Below are 20,800 nucleotides of genomic sequence, written 5' to 3'. Positions count from 1 at the left end.
GACAATTGAGACTTAGTTTATTCCATTTCGGCCTTGAGATTTCTTGAAGGCAATGCCAGTCTCTGACAGAGCCATATGGCACATTCAGGGATGGCGGGCATGTCATGGGGCCACAGAGGACCAAAGTGGCTGGTGGAGCCCAGCACCCTCCAAGCAGGTGTGAGGAGCAGCCACTGGACTGCGAGTGTCTGCTGGATCGGTGGCAGATTAGGGTACCAATGAAAAGAGTTCCTTTCACTGGTCAGCAGAGGATGGCTAAGAACAACTCCCAGGCCGACAGGCCCCTCGGCACTTTTTCTGTGGACTGAATTCCTGCAGGTAAGTTTCACCTTCCCAGTCTAATGAGTGGAAATGCGACTGTAAAACCTATTGTTGGACCCAGTTTAGGGACACACGCTGGCCAGTGGGCCTATCCCATTTTGATTGGTTACAGCTGGCAGAGCTATGGGTTCAACTTCCTTCGGTGCTGGCATGATCTAAGCCTTGGGAAGCCTAGAAGCCTCTGACCCATCCGTCACCTACACGGCTACTCTTAAGCCTTCCCATAGGTCTGAGCTCTTCGTGGGGGAAAGAAAACAATCGAGCAGCCCATCCTAGGGTCTCCCCTGACCATTCGCATTCAGGCTTCATCTTAATGATGACTGTTACAGGTGGAGAGGGTGCTTAACGTTTGAGCATCCAATTTCTCAGCTGTCAAATGAAGGTGGTCTTACTTCGCGTTATTAAGTGCTAACACATGCTTTGAATTGGAACCAACTAAGAGGGCCGTGAGTTTTCTGAGTCCTTTTTTTCTGATATGAAGGATGGTATTTGACAAATATGAACTACACAGTTCAGAGGTCATGCAAATAACAATCTTTATATTGACTTCTAACTCCTTTCCACATGACACCTCTGGATGGCTTTAACCAGAGTTGACAGTCACTCGACGGCAGTGCGCTGAGTTGAGCTGAGCTGAGTTGTGGTCTAATTGCTTAAAACCCCTGGACTTTTTGGTACTATGACTTAATAAACAGAAGAAAGAACAACTCACAGGGAAGCAATGGCTTAAAAATGGTCATTTGTGAACAGTGCATTTAGGGCATTTGTCTCAGGGGAGAGGGCGTCAACATTATTATCTTTTACTTTTTTTTCTATTATCTTTTCTATTATTATCTTTTACTTTTATTTTCTATTATCTTTTACTTTTATTTTCTCACATACTTTTTGTAATCCCCCTCATAGGAGGTCACTGTACCATTAGCAAAAGAAAGTTCTCTAGTGGAGAGCTTGTCAAAGTACATACAAGTACGATTCCTAAGTCTCATGTTCGGAGAAAAAAGTGATGCCCATGGGTGTGTAGATCTGCATCCATCTACTGTTCAGAGTAGAATACTCAGGTCTTCTCACCTTTATGAGCCAGAAACCTGTCCATATTATTAAGAAAGAAAGAAGCTCCTGTAATCGGGGGAAAAAAAAATACCCGGAAAGTCTTGAACCATGAGAGTGGTTCCCAAAGCAACCATGGCTGTGTTCCCCAGGTAGGCGTTAAGCGAACTGAATCATAGAATACATTGATCTACAGAGGAAAGTTCTCTGTTCTCTCCCCGAATCTAGTGTTGCCAGAAATGTTGTCTGGTCTTCTTATTCATGACGACACCTGTCAAAGGTCATCAGACTCTGGAAGCTTGGTGGATTTCTTGTGTAGAAATTCCAGTGAAAAGGCCGTAGGTGAAATGGGTCTTGATTCTGGAATATGTTCCAACCTGTATTTCTCGATGTACGGTGATGCGACTTCCCAAACCTGAGGGGCAACGAAAGGACAAAGCTGCAATGCTGGAGGGAGACCCTGCTTTCCCGTGCCATTCCACATCCATTTCACCTGAAGTCAAAACCTGCCCCGACTAACAGGGTCACGTACAGCAGCTGTTTGCTTGTTTTTAAGTCACGGCACACACAAATGGTGCCAAGTAGTCTTTGGTTGCCTCAACAGCGTTTAACATACAAAGTCCACTTTTTTTTTCCCCCGCTAAAGTTACATGGACGGTTTTCAGCTGCCTACTCTCTCAAAGCACCCACACAAAGGGGGGAAAGAACAAAAGAACTGCACCTCAGAAGACTGGGGTAAACAGTTAAGAAAAGTTCCTGAAAGGGTAGGACGTGATGCTTCCTTCTGGCTAACCCTTGTCTGATGATGCAAAGGCAGCTTCTTGGGTTTCTCTGTGCATCAGTTCTGCATCCTGGGTCTTTGAATGTCTGAGTTTTCAGAAGTAGATTAGCAGGCCTTTCTGCGCAGGCACATCTGGGTAGAGTCAAACTGCCAACCTGTTGGTTCAGTAACTCAGTGCTTAACTGCTTGTGCCACCCAGCAGCAGAGCAGCCTGCGAGGCACCTGTGCCCACCAGCCAAGTCCATGGCCGACACAGCCAGAGGGAAAAAGCAGTTAAGAGAGCCTGTATCTCCCCCCGTGTGAGGCCGGGACGCAGCTGAGCATGAAGCTGGCTCGAGCAGACTCCTGAGCCTCCCCAGTAGAAAGAAACCAGGGAATGTACGTCCCTCCAGGTGGATGCGGCTCCCAGCCCTGGTGGAGGCACTATGATAACAGCGCTAGAAAGAGAACAGACTTTTGGATGAAAGAGGGCATTCTCAGGGAGGGGGCTAGATGGACTATTCATTCATTTTCTCTCCAAGAATATGTATCCCCCAAATCCATGTCTACTTCCAATCCTTGGATACTCAATGTTTGGGTGCAACTTGGATTTTTAGTGACTTGGCAAGTTGCCTAAGTACCTTGTTGTTCATTTACAAGAATCTCAGACCCCAAACCAAACCCACTGTTCGTAGGACCCAATACTTAGGGTAGGCTAAACTGAGGCTAGCCTCTGAGGCTGCACATCTTTACGGGAGAACACTGCCACATCTTTCTCTCAAAGGGCAGCTTGGGGCCTCAAACTGCTGATCCTGTGGTTAGTGGTTCAATGCTGAACCCATGGATACCACCGGGGCTCCTACAAGAAATAGCAAGAAACCAAAGGACATGACTCCGGTTCCCCCCTCACTCTCCCCTTCTGCTTCCCATTACGACCCAAATCAACAACATCAACAAGTAGTCAGCTTGCCTTCTCCTCCAACAGCAGCCGGTGAGCCGCCTCGATGTCTGGGGCCATGAAGCGATCTTTCATCCAGGGCCTGGGGAGGAAGCGCACCAGCCAGAGATTAACGATGGCCAGGTTCACAGTTCTGAACCGTACCGTTCCAGGAACAGGCTTGCTTGTACCTCACAACAGAGCGCACCAGGTCGTAGACCTTCTCTAGTGGAGTGGTTGTTTTCAGGGGACGTAGAAACTCGATGCCCTGACAGGCTGCAAGGAGCTCAATGGCCAGCACTAAACAAACAAACAAACAAAATGCAGAGAAGATGGCTGATTAAAGGCTAACCTCACACTTGAGGAAAAATGAGGGCCTGGAAGTTGTCGGCCATCACCAGCCAGCTAACAGGTTGGCCGAGTCTCTATTGGCAGACTGAAACTGCCTTGATTTTTGTTGGCCTTGTTTAAAGTTTAAGAGCTTTAATCTTAAAAAGGTTTTTTTAATCTCTTGGAGGCAATGATAGAGTGGGCTGAGCAGTGTCCTCCCCAAACTCCTATGTACACATGTCACAGGATGTTTTTGGAAATAGGGTCTTTACAGATGTAATGAAAGATCTCAAGATGAACTCATTCAGGAATTAGGGTGGGTCTGAGATCCACCGATGCGGACCCTGCAATACACCCAGAGAAGAAAGAAGGCCATGTAAGGGCCGAGGCAGAGATTGGAGTGCGGCAGCTACTGTCTGAGGCTCTGCCAAGCACAGCTGGGATTGACCAGCAGCTGGAGAGAGGAAGAGAAGGGTTCTCCTGACAGCCTTCAGCGAGGCCGTGGTCCTGACAGCATCTAATTTCCCAAACTGTTTACAATCATCCATTTGGTGGTCATTTGGGCAGCTCTGGAAAACTGGCACAAAGGGTGAAGCAGAGAGAAAGGAAGCATGTCCTTGTTAGGTTACCAGAAGCCCCAAACCACCCCAAAAGCTACCCACGCATCAATACCAATGATATCTGCCATTTCCCTCCATCCACTTCCTAAAATCAGGAGGCCAATTTTGTTTCTTGTTGTGAAGGCAGACGAACAGGAAAGCTACTCAGCTTGGAGGTTGAATCCCAGGCCTGTTGAGTAGCTGTGCGCCTTGAGTCAAGATCCTTTATTCTGGCAGTTTCATTTCCTTAGCAGTGAAGTTAGGGACTAAAGTGGACGTGAAGTTCCTTCCAGGTTCAACATGGATTCTGTAACCTCATTGCGTCCCTGTGACCTCGCTGTACTCTCCCGCATTTGTAAGGTGCTTCATAGAGTTTACAATAAGACGTCAGCTGGTGTTAGTCTGTGATTCGGATTAGCCACTTAAATGGCCAGGTCAACTTTAATCCCCTAAACTGTTTTCTTTGTAAATCGTGGCATGACGGTGGTTTAAGTTTGAGTTATATTTCTTTTTTTTTTTTTAATCTTTGTAATCTGACTATATCCGAAACAAAGAAACAAACTCACTGTCATCAGGTCTGTGCTGACTCATAGTGTCTGTGGGTTTCTGAGACTGTAACTGCTTATGGGAGTAGAAAGATCACTCTTGCTCCTTCGTTGCTGCTGGTGCTTTTGAACTGCTGACCATTTGGATCGCAGCCCAACATGTAACCATTGTACTACCAGGGCTCCAGACTATATCCAGTGTGGAGAAATTTAGATTTCTCAATGTTCCAAGTATCTCTCAAGTTATGTTACACTTAATGAGTCCTTAGCTAAGAAAGGCTATACAAAGACTGTTGTATGAAGAAACTCAGAGATTTGCGAAGGTAACCGATTCCTAGAATTTTCACTTCAATGGGGTTAGGGGTGATTTGCCTTTGAAGGCTTGGAATGAGCAAGGCGGAACTCCCCCCTGGGCGGCCCCACTCATGCAGGGCTCCTTCATTGCCTCCTTCCAACCTTGGCGAAGGTTCAAGTGCCAGGTATTTTAGGCTGAAGGGAGCAGCAAAACTATAAACAAGTTGAGATTTACACAAAGGAGGAAATAGGAAACAGTTGTCATCCATCTTGATCAAGGAGTTGAGTAGGGAGTTGGTAAAGGGAAAATAGCTTTTTAGTGTAAAGCTATCCAACATCATTGAAATACACCCGGGCTTATTGCTAAATGAATGACTTTATTTCATAGCCCTTTCATGAGTATTACAAAGATCTGACTGAACTACCTTATGCTCAACTCACAGAAATTTCCATTGGGGATCACTGCCACAAGACGAGGAGCCCTGAGGGCGTAGTTGGTTATACATTGAGATGCTCAAGGTTGGCAGTTCGAAGCCACCACTCCATAGGAGAAAGGTGAGGCTAGCTACTCTTGTGAAGATTTATTGTCTCTGAAACTCAAAGGGGGCAGTTCTACTCTGTTCTATAGGGTCCCTCTCTGTGAGTTGGAATCTGTTCAATGGCCGGGAGACTGGTTTCCATTAGAGTCTATTATAGAACAATCCTGCAATTGGAGTTCTGCGAGTCCATAGGATGGCAGTTCATTTTCTAAAAGCAAGATAGCAGTATAGAGGCAGAGTTAAGACTGAGAAGTGGGATTGGATCTTAACTCTGACATTTACAAACTGGTTGACCTTGGGCAGACAGTGTTATCTCTGCCTTGATTTCCTGAAGGTACATCTCTTCTGGGGTTATTGTGCAAGTTAAGAACTGTATACACATTATAAATGTTCAACATGTGTCAGGAATATGCTGCTACCTCAAACGAAGGGTAGTCTGAGAGATAACATCAAAGACAGAAAAATCTGGGAAGTCGTAGCTGCGAAGTGAAACATGAACCACATGAGGAAAACCTTCAGTTGCCACCCCTGCAACGTGTTATCGAAGACTCTTTGAGGTCGCTGTCCACAAGCAGCAGTTCTGGGGTCTAAAACAACTGTGCTTCACGTCATTCCAAATGCACATTTAGCTGGATTTTTTCATATGATTCTTATGTATTTTAAATCAGCTGATATACAATGTAGTCTAACAACCACCTTTCACCTCCAGAATCAAAACCTGAAAACATTCTACAAATTTCCAACTTGAAGTAGCTTCTAGCATTCGTGGTTCTTTGTTGCACCAGCAAGGGCCCAGGTGCTGGTTCCAGGGCAGAGAACAAGGCGGAGAGAAGTGGTCGTAGAAGTGAGATGCTGGATCACACGGAGCTTTAAGCCACGTGCAGTCAGGGGGCGGGGTTCTGTTTCGAGCGACAGGAAATTAGGGACAAAGTTTCAGTCGTTCAGACTCCAAACCAGACTGTCATCGTGTCTATGCCGACTCACGGCAGCCCCAGAGGTCAGAGAAGAACTGCCCCTGGGAGCTTCTGAGACTGTCACTGTTTATGGGGATGAAAGACCCAGTCTTTCTCCCAAGGAGCAGTGGGCAGTTTCGAACTACTGACCATGCAGTTCGCAGCAGTAGGGGCATGGTGCTCTAAACCAGCTGTTTAAAAGCTAACCTTCGCTATTGTGTATGGGGACTGCCGAGGAAGAGTAGCTGTCACCCATCAAGGGGACTAGGGAAAGGGAAAGGACAGAGGTGCATCTGTGGAGCAGGGGGTGTGCCGATGGGTGGGATGTAAAATGTGAGGGAAAGGTGATTCCCTCGGTGTTTGACCAAAGCAAGGTTTTTAATGGAGAGACCATTTTAAGAGTGAAAATTAGGAGTGCGTCATGATAGATACTAAGAAGCATTGATGAGAATGGGGAAAAATCAGATCCTTTGTGCATTATTGGCCAGGGTGGGGATGGTGCCATTTCTTAGGGAAATAGGCAGTTCTTTTAAAAGTTAAACATAGCGCGATCATTGGACTCAGCAGTTTCACTCCAAGAGAAATGAAAACAGACAGCCACGCAAAAATGTGTACACGGACAAGTCATCAAATCATTCCTCATGATCGTCCCAAAGTGAGAGCAACACCGTGTTCCTCATCAGCATGGTGAATGGATAAAGCAAAGGTCATATAGCTATATAAAACCCCTCCAAACACAGTGCTACTGAGTGGATGCCGGCTCCCAGCGACCCTGTAGGACCGGGTGGAACTGTCCCTGTGAGTGTCTGAGACTGTGGCTCTTCATGGGAATAAAAGTCCCCTCTTTCTCCCAGGAGCTGCGGGGAGTTTCCAATCGCTGACCTTTAAGACCTCTGCCGAACAAGTGACCGCCACGCCACGAGGGGTCCCATGCAGCAGAATGTCACTCACCTCAAGGAGTCCTTGACCTGTGCGATGGCACGGGTGAGCCTTGAAAACCTTATGTTACGTAACAGAAGTTGGTGACCAAGTATCCTGTGAGTGATAACAGGCCTATCTATAGCGACAGAAAGTCTATTAGCGGTTGCCCAAGGCTGGGAGGAGTTTGGGAGCGCTGAGGAGGAGGGTGGCGGCTGAAGGGTAGCACTGATTGTGGCGACGGGCGCCCAACACTGGGAGGACAAGTGTACTGAAAACTACACTCCGAGGGGGTGACCTGCATGAGATGTGACTTTGACCTCAACAAAGTAATCAAAGATAAATAAAAAATGGTATCTCCACTTTGACAGGCGTTCTAAAATTCTCATTAAAAGAAGATGTCAAGGCAGCCCCCTTATCAACTCAGCTAGCTCTGCAGAGTGCAGTGGTTCTTAACCTTCATGGTGTTTCCGAATCACTGGGGAACTCGTTAAAACCCAGGTGGCTCCCTGGCCCCTCCCCAGGCTCTCTGATCCAGCAGGCCCAGAAGGGAAACCTGAGGACCTGTATTTCTGACGCCTTCCCAGGCAACACTGCTGCCGCCACCAATGGGATGCTGGCTGCTGCTCCCACCTCGAGAACCACAGGCCAGTAGGTGATATGTGAGGCCTTTCCCTTGGATCGACTGACCTTGCTCCACATGCTCGATGACTCTGAGGGACTTCCTCGCTGCCCATCCTCCCATAGAGACGTGGTCCTCAGTGGCAGCGCTGGTGGACAGGGAGTCCACAGATGAAGGGTGGCACAGGGCTTTGTTCTCAGAAACTGCAAGAAGTCAATGGAAGTTGAAGACGGTTTGTTAGGATCAAGTGCCAGCATTACGTGGGACCGTCCCCGCATGTAACCCATGTGACACACCACACAGGGAATGCCTACTCCAGGCTCTCATGATCATCATTCAAGCTCCATGGAATTCAAAGCTACTTTGCGAACATAAACTGGTGAATTGGTTTCTCCCAAAGTAACAATTTGGGAGGCCCTGGGCTTGTCAGTGCCTGGGATTACTCCCTCCCAGAGATCTCTCTCTCCCAATCTCACAGCACCTTCCTGCGGAATCAAAGCAGCTTTTCAAACGGACTGTCCCTGACAGGGATGGTACTGATCAGAAGTGAGCCATTTCACAGACCGGTGAGAATGATTCACTATGGATTGGTAAGTAAGCATATGTAAGTCCATGCTTACTGCTTATTGGGTAATCTGTCTCTGATGGGAAGCTGGAAACCCTAAAATCACAAGGTCAAGTTGAACGTACTCGAAGTGTACTCTCATTGGAGAGTAGTCGGGGTGGGGGTAGGTGTTACAGTAAGGTGACCAGATTTTAACATTGGTAAAGCGGGACAAAAGCAGGGCACCATTGATAAAACTCATATCCTGGCAAAATAGCCACATGGCATCCGAAAACCGTATACCCTAGCTTGTCGTGCATTCTTTCCAAAAATCGGGACTTTTTAAAAATGCCGCGGGACCCAGGAAAAATTGTTAAAAATCGGGACTGTCCCGCCAAAAGCGGGATGTCTGTTCACCTTATATTACAGCCATTTCCCCTGCTGGCGTAGTGATTACACGTTGGGCTGCCAACTGCAAGGTCAGCAGTTCAAAACTACCACTCCCGCAAAGAATTCCAGTCTCAGGAACTTATGGAGACAGCATCAACCCAATGGCACTAAGTTTGGTTTTTGGGGTGGGGGGGCTTTGGGGGCGGGGGGGGGTGGCAATTTGGCTGGTGGTGTCACCAGAGGAGATGGAATTAAAATTCATGGAGTGGCATTTGAGCACTGAAGCTACGCTCACAGATCTTGGTCAAGAGGCTTTAAGCTTTTAGGCCATGCAAGGACAAAGCAGGAATGTGCCTCTGCTTAAGCCAGGGCTTGATGTGGGCCAAGATATCTCTGGGAGGGAGTAATTCCAGGCACTGCCACGCCCAGGGCCTCCCAAAATTTATTTCACATGTGGATGATCTTGTTAGCATGCAGAGAGTGGTTTTCCAGGTGGAACCTGACATTCAGCATTTCAACTCCCAAGGGATGCCTGCGGTGTTGGTCCAAAGACCGCACTGGTTGCAACAGCCTAGTTGACAGCTTTCCTTCTCCCAACTTCTGAGGCCGGCGAAGTCAGATCCCTAGCATCTTTTCTCCTCTGGCCTTAACTTCAAGGATGGCTCTGAGCGAAGTGTCAGCAGGTGCCACGCTCCCGGAGTTTGTACTCTGAGATGACCTGGAGTGACCCACTCATCCGGTTCATTCCGGCCTCTCTGGATTTAAGGTCCTGAGAGGTCCACTTCCTGGGACTCTAAACTGAGGCTTGGTGGGAAGCAGGCTGTGCTGAGACATGTTGAGAAAGACGAAGACAAATGGCAACCCACCCCCCTGAAAAAAACCAACCCATAGCTTCTTTATAATGAAAGCAAGCAGACCAGCATCAATAGGCAACTTGGGAAGCAAAACACATTCTGATGAGGCCTCCTGGTACTCAGAGAAATCAGTGCCCTTCCTCTCTCTAGATATCAGTGCCCTCCCTCTCCCCCTCACCACACTGATGTGACAAGCCTCTGCCCTTGAAAGCAAAGCAGACCAAAAAGAGCCTCGCTGCCGTCAAGCCTATTCCAGTTACAGTGACCCGTAGGACAGGGTAGAACTACCTCTCTCAGTTTCCCAAACGGCGACTCTTCACAGGAGTAGATAGCCTTGTGTTTCTCCCCGACCCTTTAAAAGGGTATTTTTACATGCAAGGACATGCTCAGATGGAAGATACAGTAAAGCCTATGAAATCTGTGTAAGGCAGAGATGGGTCAGAGAAGGAAAACAAATAGTTTCCACTAAAAAGAGAGTGAGAGTTGGTGATGACTGCACCCTATCAAAGGTGGGAAATTTGAGAGATCTCAGAAAACAGGGCAGTTCCGTTGAGCTCCGGCTCTCACAGGTTACACTGGGCTGGGTCCGAGAAAACGACTGATGTAGCTGCTCTTCCTTGGTGATCTCTGTAGACTTTTAGTGAGACCCAGGGGAGGAAGGAGTTATGGGCATTCTTATTAAGAACAACTAATGTTGATTTCGTGCTTACTTTGTGCCAGCACAATTCCAAGGCATCCCAGACACGCCTCATTTAATCCTTATGCCAGCCCCACTCACCTCCGGTGCACAGAGAAATGAACTGGGATCATCAGCAAGATGAAGAGATTTGCTGGGGATTCAGACCAGGGACCTTGTTCTTAGCATCGTGCTATCCTGGGTGCAAGGAACGGGGCTGCCAAATACAATCCAGGACGCCCGATAACCACTCAGTATGTATTTAGCGTATGTCACAAATAATTCACCTTTAAATTCCAATGTAATTGACATGTAGATCATCCCAGTTTAACTGTATTTGGGGTGTCTTCCTGGCAAAGCTTTTTTGGGATTCAAACTCCAGGTTCCATAGTAGAATCTGACGCATTGTGACCAAAGAGAACAGAGGAGAACTGTCCCATATGGTGCTCAAGACTGCAAAAGTCTTTACAGAAACAGATTTGGGTGGGTTGGAATTCCCAGCCTTTCAGTTGGTTGCCAAGAGCTTAAAGACTGAGCCCTCAAGGGCTTCTCCATTTGGGGAAACACTGATTTGATCAAAATGAGATCCTCCTTGGTTGACCCAAGTGAAGACATAAATCAGGAGCCAAAATACCGGGGTAGACTCGAACTTCCAACCTTTTGGCTAGCTGCCGAGCACCACCCAGGGACTTCTACAGTGATATATAATGATAAGGGAATAAAGTTATGAATCGGCCATTTCTCTACGGAAATAAATTGGCATCACATAGAAACTTCATCTTTGAAGCCCCCCCTCCCCCCCCACCTAATCTCAGTTTGAAGAAGATGTGAAGGCAAGAGACAAAGATGCTAATAGTTAATGGTGAAACTTGAGCCAACCGGGACTTTTTGACCATATATATTCCATAGATATGCCAACCACTAATAATCACAAAGGAGCCCTGGCGATACAATGGTTAATTGCTTGACTGCTAACTGTAAGGTCAATGGTTCAAACCTACCAGCTGCTCTGTTGTGCTTTGCTCCTGGAAAGATCTCAGCCTAGAAAATCCTGTGGGGCCGCCCAACGCTTTCTGATCGTTGTACTTATTGTTAGTTGTCTCAGAGTTCATGCTCACTCATATGGGCCCTGGTATTCTTTGCTCTAGGTGATCGACTCCTGTGAAGAGTCACCGTTCTGGAAACCCAGAGAGGTAGTTTGACCCTGTCCTATGGGTCACTATAACTGGAATAGACTAGTTGCAATAAGTTGGAATCAACAGCAACCAACCACCACAAAACCCCCAAGACTGTATTACAACAGACAAACATGCTGGGCAACCTCAAAGAAAATGGAATTTCAAGACAGCGGATTCCTGACTCGAGATTGTAAGGGGCAGATCAGTGACACACCAGGACAGGGCACAGCCCCATGGCCATCTACTTCCGAAAACTCAGCCATTAAAAACAGAGCACAGTTCTCCTTCGATGCAGATGAGGTCTCCATGAGTCCATTTAGCTCGATGGCAACTCTTTCTGTTTAATTAATTAATTGTTTCAGTATAACATTATCAGATATTTGCTTTTTTTCCTGAAAAGAAAGAAAGAACGTGGCTGATGTATTTGTCTTGAGAGAGCCAAGACAAAAATGGAGGCAGTCAAAAAGCTCAAGAAATGAGATCTTGGTCAAAGACAAACAGCATCACTTGTAACTAAGACGGTAGTGAACGCCTGTCGGAAGGCAGGCTGGCTTGTGTTGTGGGAAGGGCAGGGTCCTTACCGAGGGCTGCGGCCGTGCAGTGGGCGATCATGAACCCAGAGTTCAGACCCCCTTCAGCTACCAGGAAGGCAGGCAGCTCGCTGAGGGATGGGTTACAGAGTCTTTCGATTCTTCTCTCACTAATTGCTGCAAGTTCATGCACACCGATGGCCAGGTAGTCCAGGGCCTGTAAGAGTCTCAGTTCAGTTAGCCAATCTTGGGGGGGCACTTCCACGGGCAGAAGCAATTCTAAAAAGCTTACTTTAGCTGGGTATTCACCATGGAAGTTTCCTCCGGAAATGGTCTCTCCTCTGCTAGCGAAGACCATCTTTCCGAACAGGTTAAGGTTTGAAGGCAACATTTTCATTTCAGACCACTTCACGCTTAACTCCCTTCCTAAGCGACACAGTTTTCACCTTGGAGTGGCAGCCCTGGTACCAATGTGGGTGGAGCAAAGAGAAAAGGCTTCCCATGAGTAGGTGTTGACCTAAGTGCGTACAAAAGAATCTGAACCTTAAACACGCAGGAAGCTAAAGAAACCTACAGCTTGAGAAGATGTTCCCTTGTGAGCTTAGATTCGCAAACACCATCCCTTTCTGGATTCGGTGCTTAGTACTTGCTCTCAAAATGTGTATAGCCTGAAGCTAAGAAGGAGACCAGGACACTGGGTTAAATGAGAATTCTGTTTTCCCAATGGGTGCTATGAGCTCATGCTACATGGAAGAAAGTATCGACTGGAAGACTCCAGGGATGAATTATGTCTGAAACAACCACTTGTGAGAAAATATTCAAGCCCCGGGCCAACGTCTACAGCAGATGATGACTAACAGGGCCCTGTCACCTATTTTAAGTAGGAGGAAACTTTGATCACGATTGTCGCCTTCAGGCATAACTCCATTCTACCAACAGTTTACTTAAACCAGCAGGCACCCAACCAAAGGCAGTGGCCAATTATCATCCCTGGTTCCAAAGAGCTAGTTTTTGCTGCTGAACTAAAAAATAACAACTACCCATTAGCTAGACACTGGACAATCATATGGACTGCTAAGCCAAACACGACAAACTAATGAGGAAGGAGGCCACATTTGCTGTCCACAAGAACATTTCAAGACTTATCTTGCAGTACACTGTCAGTTAAAGGAGAATAATCATATACCTGCAAAGAAGATCACTTAGTATAATTATTATTCAAATTTATACACCGAAGATGAAGAAATTGAAGAATTTTTTAAACCAGCTTTTGCAGTCCAAGGTTGATGAATCCTACAATCAAAATGCAATGATAATTAGTGGTGGTTGGAATGCCAAGGTTGTAAATAGGATATGTAGTAGAAAAGTATGGTGATAGAAGACATGCCTGAGATCACATGATAGAATTTTTCAAGAATGACTTCTTCTTTGAAAATGTCTTCTTTTCAACAACACAAATGCCAATTACACCACTGGATCAAGCTGGAGGGCATACAATCAAATCAAGGATCTAATCAACCTCATACATGGAAAGAGATAATGAAGAAACTCAATACCAGTTGAACCATTAGAATGGTTCTCCACCTTCCTAATGCCGCGACCCTTTCATACAGCTCCTCACGTGGTGGTGACCCCCAACCATAACATTATTTTCGTTGCCACTTCATAACTGGACTTTTGCTACTGTCATGAATCGGGCGACCCTGTGAAAGGGTCATTCGACTCCCAAAGGGATTGCAACTCACAGGTTGAGAACTACGAAGTGCAGAGTAGAGACCCAAAGCCCATGAGTAGGCCACTGGAGATCCCCTTGCAGAGGGGTCTCGGGGAGGAGACGAGCCAGTCAGGGTGCGATGTAGCAACGATGAAAAATACAACTTTCCTCTAGTTCCTAAATGTTTCCTCCCCGCCTCCACTATCATGACAGGAATTCTGCCTTGCAAATCTGGCTAGACCAGAGGATGTACACTGGTGCAGATAGGAACTGGAAATACAGGGAATCCAGGGCGGATGAGTCCTACAGGACAAGTAGTGTGAGTGGCGACACTGGGAGTGTAGAGGGAGAGTGGGTAGGAAAGAGGGAACCGATTACAAGGAACTATATGTGACCTCTTCCCTGGGGGACAGACAACCGAAAAGTGGGTGAAGGGAGATGTCGGACAGGGCAAGATATGACAAAATAACACTTTATAAATTATCAAGGGCTCATGAGGGACGGGGGAGCGGAGAGGGAGGGGAAAAATGAGGACCTAATGCTGGGGGCTTAAGTGGAGAGGAAATGTTTTGAGAATGATGAGGGCAATGAATGTACAAATGCGCTTTACACAATTGATGTGTGTATGGATTGTGATAAGAGTTGTATGAGCCCCTAATAAAATGATTTTTTTAAAAAGAGTTGTACAAGCCCCTAATAAAATGTTTAAATTAAATTAAAAAAAGACCAGTGGCCGGCTGTGGAATAAGCTATTATTTGTTCATATCTAAGTTCAATTTGAAGCTGAAAAAAATTGAAACAAGTCCATGAGAGCTAAACTATGAACTTGCTTAAATATCACCTTAATTTAGAGCTCAAAAAAAAAGAGATCAAGATGGATGTCAGAAGAGACTCTGAAATTTACCCTTGAGTGTACAGTAGGTAAAGCAAATGTGAAAAATGATGGAGTAAAAGATTTTGAGGGACAGCTTGAGAAGGTAAAATATTACAGTGAAATGTGCAGACTAGAGTTAGAGCACCACAAGGCATATGAGGAGCATTTCTCAAAGCTCAAAGAACTGAAGGAAAAAGCCAAGCTTCAGGTTGTGATATTGAAGGATTCCCTGGGCAAAATATTGAATGACATCGGAAGCAACAGAAGAAGATGGAAGGAATAAACAGAGTGACTACACTAACAAGAATTGGCCAGTGAGCAATCACTTCACGGGGGAGCTCATGGTCGAGAACTCCTGATGCTGAAGGACAGTGCACAAGCTGTACTGAAGGCACTGGCAAAACACACGGCTCTGGGAACTGACAGAATCCCAACGGCGATAGTTCAACACCCAAGTGAAGTCCTGGAAGTCTTCACTCATCTATGCCAAGAAATTTGGAAGACAGCTACCTGGATATTAGTTAGACGCTATCTGTATTTGTGCCCATCTCAAAGAAAAGTGGTCCAACAGAATGCAGTAAGTATTGAGTGATATGAATACCACACTTAAGTAAATTTTTGCTAACGATAATTCAAAGCCATTTCAGCAACATATCAACAGAGAACTACCAGAAATTCCAGTTGAGATCAGCAGAGAATGTGGAACAAAGAATTTCATGCTGGATATCAGATGGATCTTGGCTGAAAGCAGGTAACACCACAAAGATGTTTACTTGTGTTTTATTGACTATGCAAAGACATTTGACTCCATGGGTCATTACAAATTACAGATAACATCGCGAACAAAGGGAAACCACAATACTTAGTTACAATCACATGAAACCTGAACATAGATCAAGAGGCAGTTGTTTGAACAGAACAAGAGGAGGCTACGTAGTTTAAAATCAGGAAAGGTGTGTGTCCAGCTTCTAAACTTTCATCTTATTCATCCCGCATGATGAGCAAATAATCCAAGAAGATGGGCTAGCTGAAAAACTCTGTATCAGGACTGGAGGAAGGCTTATTAAACTGATATTCAAATGACATGACCTTGCTTTCTGAATGCAAAGAGAACTTGAAGGATTTGCTACGGACGATCAAAGACTATAGACTTCAATATGGATGGCCCTTCAACAAGAACAGAATGCAGACAAAACCAAACAAACCCCTCACAACTGGACCAGCAAGCAACATCATAAGCCAAGACAAGATGGCCCTACGTTCAGCCACAGCACTAAGGAGAGTGGAGCTCCACCTCTGAAAAATGAAAGTGCTCTTACTAGTCTCTTATATTATATATATGGTAGTGTGGAGTTTTCAAAGGGCCTATCAGAAATAAAGACACGGGGGAGGCCGTTACTGTCTGATTCTTGCTTTGGTAAGTGTTAAAAGATTGCCTTTGCTCATGGAGTCATGACATCACTCGAACTGGGAGGCTTGCATAAACATCAGCTTACCCAATCTCACGGGTGTTGGTAAAGTGGGGGTGAGAGTGTCACTGCGTCATTTTTGAAAGCATAGTATGTTAAACTCAGAACCCAAAAGCCTCGGTTCACTGGGCTGCTTCTGCCATTTACCAGCTATGACCTGAAGAAGTCACGTCACCGCTGAGCCTCATGAATTGGAATAACTGAACTGAGATCTATACAACATAATCCCCAAACAAAAGTAATAGTTCAATTACCACAGAGATTGCTCCTTGGCCTTTTGGCTAAGAGCAAGTGTAAAATTACACTTGAAGGTGGAATTCTACACAAATAGTCCCCCATTTACTGCATATGTGAATGACAATGACCCACACATATCATTGGAAATCTTGCACATCTTATCATGGGTGGCATGTAGCGCATACAATGTTGTAGTCCATAACGTGTTAATTCTATCATTCTCATGCTCACCTACAAAGATAAACAAAAGATCAGATTTGTACAAATACTGATAATAAAATTCAATGAAAATAAAAACTAAAATAATCAAAGTGGTGTTAGACTTATAAGAGGACCAATTTACAAAAGAGTGCTTTTTAAATGAAACCCTGTTACAAAGCTGGGTCCACATGCAATTGCAATTCAGTAAACAATCAAAGGATACAGGATTATCCGTTGCACTGTTAATTTCTGTGGCAATGATGTTCTTCACGAATGCTATTGTATCATTCACCACACCGTGGACCTAAAATATAATCAAAATCAGATATATGGCCAATCGAGTCTCTACAGTGTATTCTCTTAAGTAGCAATATTTGTAGAAAGTAATATCTTTGGTCTTTCGGCAGGAAGTGGTTTGTCTTTATAACTATTAAAATCATAGCTTCTTTATTTGGAATTTGGAAATAATTTTGTTATCAATACTCTGGAGGTTGAGAGAGATGGATTAGAATCAATTCTTTATAATATGATTCCCCATTAGATCAGTCTGTAGAATACAGCATCGTGTAGGGAAAGAATGACAGCTTTTAGACATAGGAACACTTAATTCCTGGTTATTAGCAGGGTCTGGGTCAATTACTTACATTTATAGTGGGAACAGAAAAGGACTTAGAAAATAGATGAAAGTAGCTACTTTCTGACTTACGATAAGTAAATAAGACAATTTAAATGAACTCTTAGGCAGGACACACAGAAATCACTCAGATGAAAGCTATATCCAAGGAGGTTAAGTTTAAAAAGTATACAGGGTGCTATGCTGGAAGGAATTCATGAATAAGGCAGCCTCTCTGATGGAAGCGGCTTGCTCTAAAGCAGTGGCCATCTTCCAGATTTCCTCGGAAGTAAAGGAAGTCAAGGTCTAGTAAGTTACTTTGGTGCCTCCTTTCTCGCCTGCAAAATGGGAGTCAGGGTACCTATCTCATTCACACTTGAAGCACTGGTGGTCCTGTGGGCGAATTCCAACCTCCCAGGAGGAAAATCTGAGTTTAAATTCTAATACACCTCATGTACTTCCACCACCTGTTAGCCTAGTGGAGGCTTGTATGTTGCTAGGGCACTTCTAGACCAAGAAAGACCCCCCAAAAACAGACCTGGTGAACTCCTTCTGAAAATCAGAGTTCAGTCCTTCTGAAAATCAGCTGGTGAATACTCTGTGGATCTCAGCAGAACATTACCTCCCCAACCAACCACAGAGGGGACTGGGCAGCGCTTTGTGTCATTGTGCCCACGAGTGGGGTCAACTGGACAGCAGCTAGCAATCACAGCGTCTCAGAGTTAACACAGGATGATACTTGAAATGGTGCCTGTATTCATATATAAAGACGTACTATTTAAAAAAACACACCCCAAAATGCTACCCATGATCATGGAGTCAGTTAGGGCCCATGGGACTGAGCACAGCTGCGGCACAGAACGGAATGCTGATCTTTTGGAAATTCATCTACATAGAGGTTTTCCATCTATTTTCTGAATAAGCTACCTAGAATAGAGAATGCAAGATAAAAGAAACTGAGGATGCTGAATGTCTTGCTTTCATGCCTCAGTATTGTTACACTCTAGGCAGCCTGGGAGTGGGCGTGAGCACCAGCTCTCATCCTCTTTTTAAATCCTTATTCACTCCTCATTCAACTAATTGCTAGTGTCAGATCGCATGGCTCTGAGATACTGAATTGTGACATCTGTCAATACTGGATGCCCCAGTTGATCTGCACTTGTAATTTGACTTAAGCCCTTGTATAGTCATGTATCATGGAAGCCTAGCTGACTACCAAATGCAGATGAGGCACCACCGGGGAGGTGCACTTGAATTTGGAAATAATACAAGGAGGCTTTCCTGGAACCACGCCTGACTGGCTGATTCAAATCCTGCCTTTCACAGGGCACCCCAGTAAAACTCCATGAGCCGGTTCCCATGGCAGTATCACGGAGATTTTAAAGTACATAACACAGCAGCTGTGGGAGCTGAACAAAGCATCCCAGGGGAAGTCGACAGCTAGCCATAAAGAAGAAAAACCTCCTAGATTATACTCATCAGCGCTCCAGGGAAGCAGTCACGAAATTTGGATTTCACTTGGCCTGCTACCTGATTCCCTAGGGCTGTCCTCTGCGTTGATTTTCCTCCCTGAGTTGGGCATGGGTGGGAGGGGTGGCGTGGGAAGAAAGCTGGCTGGTTTTTGGTTTTTTTTACCTGTGGACAGCAGCGCAGGGTGTATGCATCTTGGACACGATCACAAAACCGGTGACTTTCTATGGATGAGATGAGACAGGGACACATCACTGAGTCGTTCACTAAACAGGACACCAAGTCTCCTCCCTCACATGCATACGTCCAGACCTGCTATTTCGGATGGGTGATGATCAGAGTCCAAGAGTGACCGAAAGCGAAAAGCCACTTCGATTTGCCCGCGATGAGGGCGGACAGCATGGATGTCTATAATAGACGAAGGAGGGAAAGGTGAGCTATTTTTGCCCCTCTCTCTTATGTTCCTTATTTTAAATTGATATTTTAGAGAAGGTGAGCATTTTGTTATATCAGAAAAGAACTACGGGAGATGACTTAAGATGATCCGAAGCTTCTGCTGTGGTCGGCAAAAGGGCCCATCACTCACACGGAGAAGCTTCACTCCCAAAGCAAACCTCTCCTTACTGACTTGACGCTTCCCACTTTAAACATACGAGGACAAGCTATGTGCTGAACCCATTGGAAACACAACTCAAGACAATGTGCCTGGCCTCAAGTGGTTTCATTGGATCACCAGAGAGAACTCTGCCAGAGGGTTCAAACAGTTCGTGGGAAATGGAATTCCAAGAGAATGGAATTTTCCCACCCGCTTTTAAAAAAACCCTTCTCCCCTGGGGACCCAATTTAAGTCATTGTTCTTACAAAATTAAGGACTCTTCCCAGCTCACCACGCACTCCACAGGATACTCCCCTATAGTTCTTCTATCCCAATTCTCAAGTGGGGACCAATCGGATCCTATCCTAATTTTAAAATCCCTCTGACAGATGCCTCAGGCAACACATAGCCGTGGTGCGCTGAACTTGGATGATCCGGGATGGGTGATTTAACGCTAGGGGTCAATTTCTGTTTGAAAATATGTTTGTTTCAAGAACCCCGAGTGGCAAAGCTTAGGAGAAACTGTCTTCAGGTGGAGCATGCCACAGGCACTTGGATTTCTCCTCCTCTTCCCCGGCCATCCTTTAACCATCCCACCCTTCCGGCTTCTGGTTGGATGAATAGCAATGGAAGAGAAGACCCTGGCTGACCAGTGTCGAAGGCTTTGGTGGTGCCTTTGAGCACTTCCAAGGTCAGGGCTGCCACGATGTCCGCCTGCCGGGCAATAGCACTAGCTCTCTGCACAGCTTCACAGCCCAGGGAGGTGATCATCTGTGTCCCATTGATGAGTGCCAGACCCTGCGGGAGAGACAGAAACGTTTCCTGCTGTGTTTACTATAATTAGCCTGCGAATGAGTTGATGTTGCAGTATTTTCTTTCACAAGGGAAAACCCAAACCAGCTGGGTGAACTGTCTGTTCATTTTTTCCCTGAAGTTCAGGGCAACTGAACTCAACTCACTGTCGTCAAGTAGATGCCGACTCATAGTGACTCTCGCATCAGATAAACTGTCCCTGTGAGCTTCCAAAACTGTAACTGCTTACAGCAGTAGAAAGCCCCATCTTTCTCCCAAAGAGCTGGCTGGTGGTTTCAAACTGTGGACCTTGCAGATCACAGCCCAGTGGGTAACCACTATGCCACCAGGGCTCCTTGAGTGCAAGGCAGTCATATTTATTTAAACATTTGAGACTTGAGTGCTGTCCTCCGCGAAAGGTTTAGCACAGATCTGGCAAATGTATTACCTGTCTGGAGCCCCATTCTTAGGCAGACCTGGTAGTGCACTCAGTTGCTAACCAAAAAGGTTGGTGGTTCAAGTCTACCTCACGCATGCTAACTCACTGCCATTGAGTCTATGCCAACCCACAGTTGGCATAGGATAGGGTAGAACTGTCCCTGTGAGTTTCTGAGACTGTAACTCTTTATGGGAGTAGAAAGCCTCCTCTTTCTCCTGTGGAACGGCTGGTGGATTTGAACCCTGAAGCAACCAAGGATCCTCCAAGTCTACCTCACTCACTGCCATCTAGTTGATGGTGACTTGTGGTGACCCCATGGGACCAGGTAGAACTGCCCCTGGGTGCATAAGCAAATGTGG

The 20,800-nt window shown here is 45.8% G+C and overlaps 1 protein-coding gene across 1 annotated transcript in view; it reads right to left on the bottom strand.

The window, feature by feature from the left end:
- The window catches only part of HAL (histidine ammonia-lyase), a 32,320-nt gene continuing 11,520 nt past the window's right edge, over positions 1 to 20,800 (bottom strand). The window contains exons 12-21 of the mRNA XM_004700379.2: positions 19,861 to 20,008; positions 18,928 to 19,023; positions 18,781 to 18,839; positions 16,756 to 16,836; positions 12,330 to 12,395; positions 12,089 to 12,254; positions 7,934 to 8,068; positions 3,257 to 3,365; positions 3,099 to 3,168; positions 1 to 1,783 (exon numbers count right to left, since the gene is read on the bottom strand). Of these exons, the coding sequence (XP_004700436.1) occupies positions 1,643 to 1,783; positions 3,099 to 3,168; positions 3,257 to 3,365; positions 7,934 to 8,068; positions 12,089 to 12,254; positions 12,330 to 12,395; positions 16,756 to 16,836; positions 18,781 to 18,839; positions 18,928 to 19,023; positions 19,861 to 20,008 (1,071 nt within the window). The 3' untranslated portion in view covers positions 1 to 1,642. The remainder of the gene's footprint in view (positions 1,784 to 3,098; positions 3,169 to 3,256; positions 3,366 to 7,933; positions 8,069 to 12,088; positions 12,255 to 12,329; positions 12,396 to 16,755; positions 16,837 to 18,780; positions 18,840 to 18,927; positions 19,024 to 19,860; positions 20,009 to 20,800) is intronic.

This window comes from Echinops telfairi, unplaced genomic scaffold (assembly GCF_000313985.2).
Source record: "Echinops telfairi isolate 266 unplaced genomic scaffold, ASM31398v2 ScPeMD7_2;HRSCAF=8, whole genome shotgun sequence".
Taxonomy (NCBI): domain Eukaryota; kingdom Metazoa; phylum Chordata; class Mammalia; order Afrosoricida; family Tenrecidae; genus Echinops; species Echinops telfairi.
The sequence above is the reverse complement of the archived record's forward strand: the minus strand, read 5'-3'. Positions and strand labels throughout refer to the sequence as shown.